The 6,042-nt window shown below is 41.3% G+C and overlaps 1 protein-coding gene across 1 annotated transcript in view; it reads right to left on the reverse strand.

Moving 5' to 3' along the window:
• Positions 1–3,657: 3,657 nt before the first annotated feature.
• The window catches only part of LOC111871001 (zinc finger CCCH domain-containing protein 14), a 27,863-nt gene continuing 25,478 nt past the window's right edge, over positions 3,658–6,042 (reverse strand). The window contains exons 13-14 of the mRNA XM_023863712.2: positions 4,089–4,186; positions 3,658–3,864 (exon numbers count right to left, since the gene is read on the reverse strand). Of these exons, the coding sequence (XP_023719480.1) occupies positions 3,757–3,864; positions 4,089–4,186 (206 nt within the window). The 3' untranslated portion in view covers positions 3,658–3,756. The remainder of the gene's footprint in view (positions 3,865–4,088; positions 4,187–6,042) is intronic.

Raw genomic sequence — 6,042 nt, forward strand, 5'->3', positions numbered from 1 at the left:
TTTTGCGGCTTCTTCTTTGGGGACATTTTTGCAAGGGTTATTAAACTTTGCACAAAAAAATTCACAAATAATATGTCTGAACACAAGTTTGGAAAAATGTGTGATCACAAGCGACAGTAAGATGCTAGCGGAACGAGTGCTAAACACAGACTAATGTAGCAATGCACAATCCGGGACTTCCCGTCTCGTCACTTGTTATTCGAAATGTCGCTCGTTAAGCGAGGTTCCACTGTATTTATAATGGTAACATTGGTAGCAATGTGATATGATAGTAATTTATTTACATTTAGTTATTCAATACTTAATGACAGTATGCAGTTCAGACTATACAGTGTTAAATGGCAAGATGATTTGTAAATAACGAATTGGAAAGGATGTGGAAGGAATCGGTACTAGCTTATTAATTTGAGATGTTATCCCAGAATTTTGCCTGAAAGAATTGTGGAAAAAACAAGAAAAATTCCAGCCAGGACAGCCAATCTCTGAAGATGGCAGGGGTGTTAATGACTTGACCATGTGCTTGGTTATGATAATGGTCATGTGGCACAATCTGAAACTTACGACTAGGTGAAACAGAACAGGAAATCACACAACGCAAATAATGATATGAAAAGGAATATACCAGTTCTGTTTCAGACGAACAACTCTGAAAGAATGGTCCATCAAGATGAATCATGAGCAGCAGAGCAGCCACAGCTGGTCACTGTAGCCGAGCAGTCTAAAGGAATTTACTGTCTTCGCTCGCTCGGAAGCTGGGATTGTGGGTTCGAATCCCACACAAGACATGGATGTTTCGTGTGTTTATTCTCTGTTTAGGTAGAGGCCTTGAGACAAGCTGATCACCTATCTAAGAAGTCCTACTGTCTGTAAAAATGATCATGAAACTGAGAAATCAGCACTCTGCTCAAAAGTGGGAGCAAGAGCAGGGGGAAAAAAAAAGGAGCAACGACACATAACCTAGAATGGTTTTTCTGCTTTCCATCAGAAAGTCAATGCAGGCACCACAGCTAATTGCCTGCACCATTCTGCAGGCAACGCAATGCCTTGATGAAGGTTTGGTGGTGTGTGCGATGCAGTATGTGTGTGGGTCAGACTGGAGGAAAGGACCTTCCTGTAGACAGCAGACTTCACAACTCTGCCTCTGTGAAATGGGTACAACTTATACAGTGTATTTTCTTGACTATTAGCTGTCCCTCTTTTCTATAAAAGAAATTTGGAGGAAAAATAATCGTATTCTTTATTCATACAAAATTATTCTGAACTCATCACCACTGCTAACTGAACCACCCTCCTTTTACGTTCAACTTTCACAAAGCTCTTATTACTGGCGTCAGATTGCTACGTGTGCCCAATGGTCTGTCTCTTCCAAACACTTGATAAGCATTAATTTAAAACTGACATCACATTCAGTTTGTGAGAATGCAGAAATGTGTGCAGCATGCATCCCTTTTGATTCCAAGTTCATGCCACATGGTCAAGTTCTGTATCATAAGTACTGAAACACTGACAAAACTTTAAAATGAATACAATGACATACATGTACCCATTCAATATTGGTGTACTGAAGACAAAGGACCATGAACATTTATAAACTAGGAAGCATCAGCCCACTGACCTCATGTGTCCACAGTCTACTGACACAAGATATTTTGCAAACTACCATTCTGTTTGCTTGAATAGAGGCAATCATGATAATAATTTGGAACTCCACCTGATACGTGGTGCGTTCAAGTTCTAAGGTCTTCGATTTTTTCCCACACAATAATCATACAAAAAATTTGAAACTTCTGTCACTTTTCAACGTAATCTCCCTGCAGCCATACACATTTTTCACATCAACGCCATGATTCCATGGCCGCTGCGAATGCTTCTGTAGGAGTCTGTTTTGACAACTGGAAAATCACTGATGCAATAGCAGCATGACTGGTGAATGTGTGACCACGGAGAGTGTCTTTCATCATTGGGAAAAGCCAAAAATCTCTAGGAGCCAGGTCAGGTGAGTAGGGAACATAAGAAACCACTTCAAGGTTGTTTTCATGAAGAAACTTCTGCGTCGCGTACACCCGATGCACTGCTGGTGCATTGTCCTGGTGAAAGAGCACATGTGCAGCCCTTTCCGGCCGTTTTTCTCGCAGTGCTGGAAGGAGCTTGTTCTTCAAAACATTTTGGTAGGAGGTACCTGTCACCGCAGTGCCCTTTGGAAGGCAATGAGTAAGGATTATGCCATTGCTGTCCCAAAACATGGCCACCATCATTTTTTCAGCACTGGCACTTACCCGAAATTTTTTTGGTGGCGGTGAGTCTGTGTGGTTCCATTGAGCTGACTGGCGCTTTGTTTCAGGATTGAAAAATAGCATCCATGTCTCATCTACTGTCACAATTGATGAGAAGAAAGTCCCATTCATGCCTTCATCATGTGTCAACATCGCCTGGCAAACTGCCATGCGCGCAGCCTTGTGGTCATCTGCCAGCATTCATGGCACCCACCTGGAGGACACTTTCTGCATTTGCAGGTCTTCATGCAGGATTGTGTGCACAGATCCCATGGAAGTGCCAACTTTGGAGACGATATTTCCACACTCTATCGGTGATCCTCTAAAACAACTTTCTCAACTCGCTCGACCATGTTGTCAGACCGGCTGGTGCGAGGCCGAGATTGTTTTGGTTCATTGTCACACGATGTTCGGCCTTCTTTGAACTGTTGCACCCACGAATGCACATTTTTCACATCCATGACACCATCACCACATGTCTCACTCAACTGGCGATGAATTTCAATGGGTGTCGCACCACGCAAGTGGAGAAAACGAATGATTACTCGCTGTTCTTGTAATGAAAACGTTGCCATTTTAGGTATCAAAAACACTCCTCACTGTCACCGCCACCACTACAGTTCTGTGTGCTGCACAGTGCTGCCATCTCTGTCATGCATTTACAAAGAGTGCACATGTATTTTAAACTAAACCGCATGTGTCTATCTGCTACCAGTCCAGAGAAAAAAAATCAGAGACCTTAGAACTTGAACGCCCCTTTGTACATGTCTTATTATAAGAAGTACATCAAAAGCAGAGGCCACTGGCTGAAACATAACTACATATGCAGATTTTGAGGTATGCCAAAGTTGCCAAATATGTATTTCCCCCAAATCATTGAACTGGATTTGACCTTGTATCTTCTGTTCACTTGCAAATACGACACCCACCCCTGCATTGTTTGTTAAAAGAAAAAAAAAAAATCCTCACCTTACGGATGGAGATATATGGTCGCTGACATTCACCTCCTTCAAAGGTTGTGTGAATTGGGAACAAACGTACTGGGCACAAGTGGTCAAACAGGAAACTAACATGGTGAGCATTCAGTGGCAATGTGCAGCTGCAGCAACCCATTTCACTCTTGATGGGAGGAAACTTGACAATTCCATCTCCAATAGTGGGCTAAATGAAGGGTAAGAATGAAAACACACACACCTGTTCTGAATTCCTATGATGTGTGTAAGGTAATATCATAGAAATATCAAGTACAATATTCAGTCACGTAAATAGTGTATATGATTGCAGTACTAGTGTGACTGTCTGCTAGTCACCCAGAGGAAGAACTGAAAGGACAAGGGAGTCAAAGGATGGGTTAAAATTAATATCTTCCAGAAAAAAAGACTAGAATGCTCTAGAGTTATATTTCACATCCAGTTCCTTGTTTCTTGATTGCATCTGTTCTCTAGTATAGTAAAACTTGTACACAATGCACTCAGACATTGGTTCACAACTTAAAGGGACAAAACCACTTCAGTTTGTCAGCCGGTGGAATATCTTCATGAAGAAAACTGCAGTCTGTCTTCCTGCTGCAGTACCGGCCATACCGACAAGGCTGCAAGCAGAACAAAACTGCCTAACAGATATTCGTATTCATATGATCATACACGAATATAACACTTTAATGAAAGATTCTGAATTGAATGATAGCAAACATTCTGTGGATTTAACCAGCTCTCACTCTGTTTCCTTGTGAATATAATTTAGATTTGTTACTTTTGTTCCCAAAGGATGTATGAGCTACCCTCACACCACAGTTGCTGAAACAGACACTGTTACCTTAGGATGCAAGAAGCGACAGTGTGTGTTGCTGCACTTTGGGAAGAACCTGCACACCTGCTGTGGGGGTCTGCCTGCTGATGCTGCAAGCCTTGGAACTGAAACACGGTGACACAGCAATCTTAAGATCAAACAAACTCAATAACGAAATACTTCTGACATAAGCTCTTCATAGTACAATGTAATGATGCAATGAATTTACAGAGATAATGTGCTGACTGACACTGTGTTTAAAAGTGTTGCTAGCAACGCTGTTGGGAGTTGTTTACGGCTGGGTAGTAACCACTGTATTCCTTGTTATGTCACCGCGGCAATGGTTGCCTGGCGCAGCCGCTCCTCTGCCACGTCACCGTGGGGGGAGGGGGGCGCCCACCGATTGTTGCATACTGGTGGAAGGAGTGGGGATATGTGACGTCACTCGCGAGACCACAGAGCTCACGCGACCCCTTCTTCCTGTTGCGCCATCCATGTCACAATACAATAAGCCACTAGAGCAGCCCTGTCCAACGTGGCGCCCGTGATATATTTTTCTGGCGCCCTCCGTAAGCACATATAATTGACCCGATTTTTATTATTAATTCAAATTGTAAGCCAAGACATTTTTGAACGTCTGAGTACCGTTAAATATTTTCACAAAATTTCCTTGAAGCATGGTACAGTATTAAACATTCTTTAAAAATGTATGCCTATTTCTTATCTCCCTTGCTAACAACACCAGTCTTAATTCTTTTTTCACTAGAGAAAGCGTCATCCTCAAGATCAGGTAATTTTCCGTAGCGGTATTTTTACACCCCTCAAACAGCCGCAAGTCCCCAATGAATCGGCTTTCATGGATTTCGGATTTATGGTCAGAGTACCATAAAATTTTCTGTGCTCAGCAGGGCAAACATATTCACTGGCACGAACATGACTATGGGGCCCAGCTTACTGTAATTTCCCCAATTTCTAAACTCATCAGCAATATGAATCAAAGTGACTTTAATCCCAACAAAGCGATGCCGCAAACAATAAGAACATGACTATGGGGCCCAGCTTACCACAGTTTCCCCAATTTCTGAACTAATTGGCAATATGAATCAAAGTTACTTTAATCCCAACAAAGTGATGCCACAAACAATAAGAGGTTATTAAGAGGGCCGTACACTAATGGAAATTGGTAGCAGCTATATTTCCAAGTTCGCTTTCTTCAGCCAAACATTCAGTATTACTTGCGAGTTTGTGACGACCATAGTTCAGTTGTTATGTGTTGTGACAAGTAGGACATTCAACTAGTTACACAGATGTCAGTGTATTTTAGTTATTGTTCTTCAAATTACTGAGCAAATAATTAGTACTATTTTATATAGCTATTCTTGATATGGCTGAAAGACAAAGAAGTTATAGTTTTAACAGTGAATGGGAGGAGCAGTATTGTTTTATTGAATACAGAGGAAAACCTGTGTGTTTACCGTGTAATAGTAGCGTGTCTGTTCCTAAAAAAAGTGATGTAGAGCGACATTTTTTGACTAACCACAATAACTTCAACAGTGAATTTCCTGTGAAATCTGAACTAAGAAAACAAAAGGTGAAAGACCTAAAATCTAAATTAACCTTGCAACAACGTGTATTTACAAAGCATATCCAGCAAAGCAGTAATGTAACAATAGCTTCTTATAAAATCTGTCATGTGCTAGCTAAAAGGAAAAAACCTTTCAGTGATGGGGAAATAGTTAAAGAAGCCATGACCAATGCTGGCGAGTCTCTGTTCGATGGTCACAAAGATAAATCTGCACTTATGACTTCTATCAAAGGACTTCAGTTGTCTCACAAAACTGTTGCTAGACGAGTCGAACAGATTTCTGATAATCTGGAATCTCAAATACATCAGGATTTGCAATCGTGTGAATATTTTTCACTCCAGCTTGATGAAAGCACTGATATGTCAGATGTTGCACAATTATGTGTATTTGTTAGA

This window comes from Cryptotermes secundus, unplaced genomic scaffold (genome assembly GCF_002891405.2).
Source record: "Cryptotermes secundus unplaced genomic scaffold, Csec_1.0 scaffold101, whole genome shotgun sequence".
NCBI classification, from domain to species: domain Eukaryota; kingdom Metazoa; phylum Arthropoda; class Insecta; order Blattodea; family Kalotermitidae; genus Cryptotermes; species Cryptotermes secundus.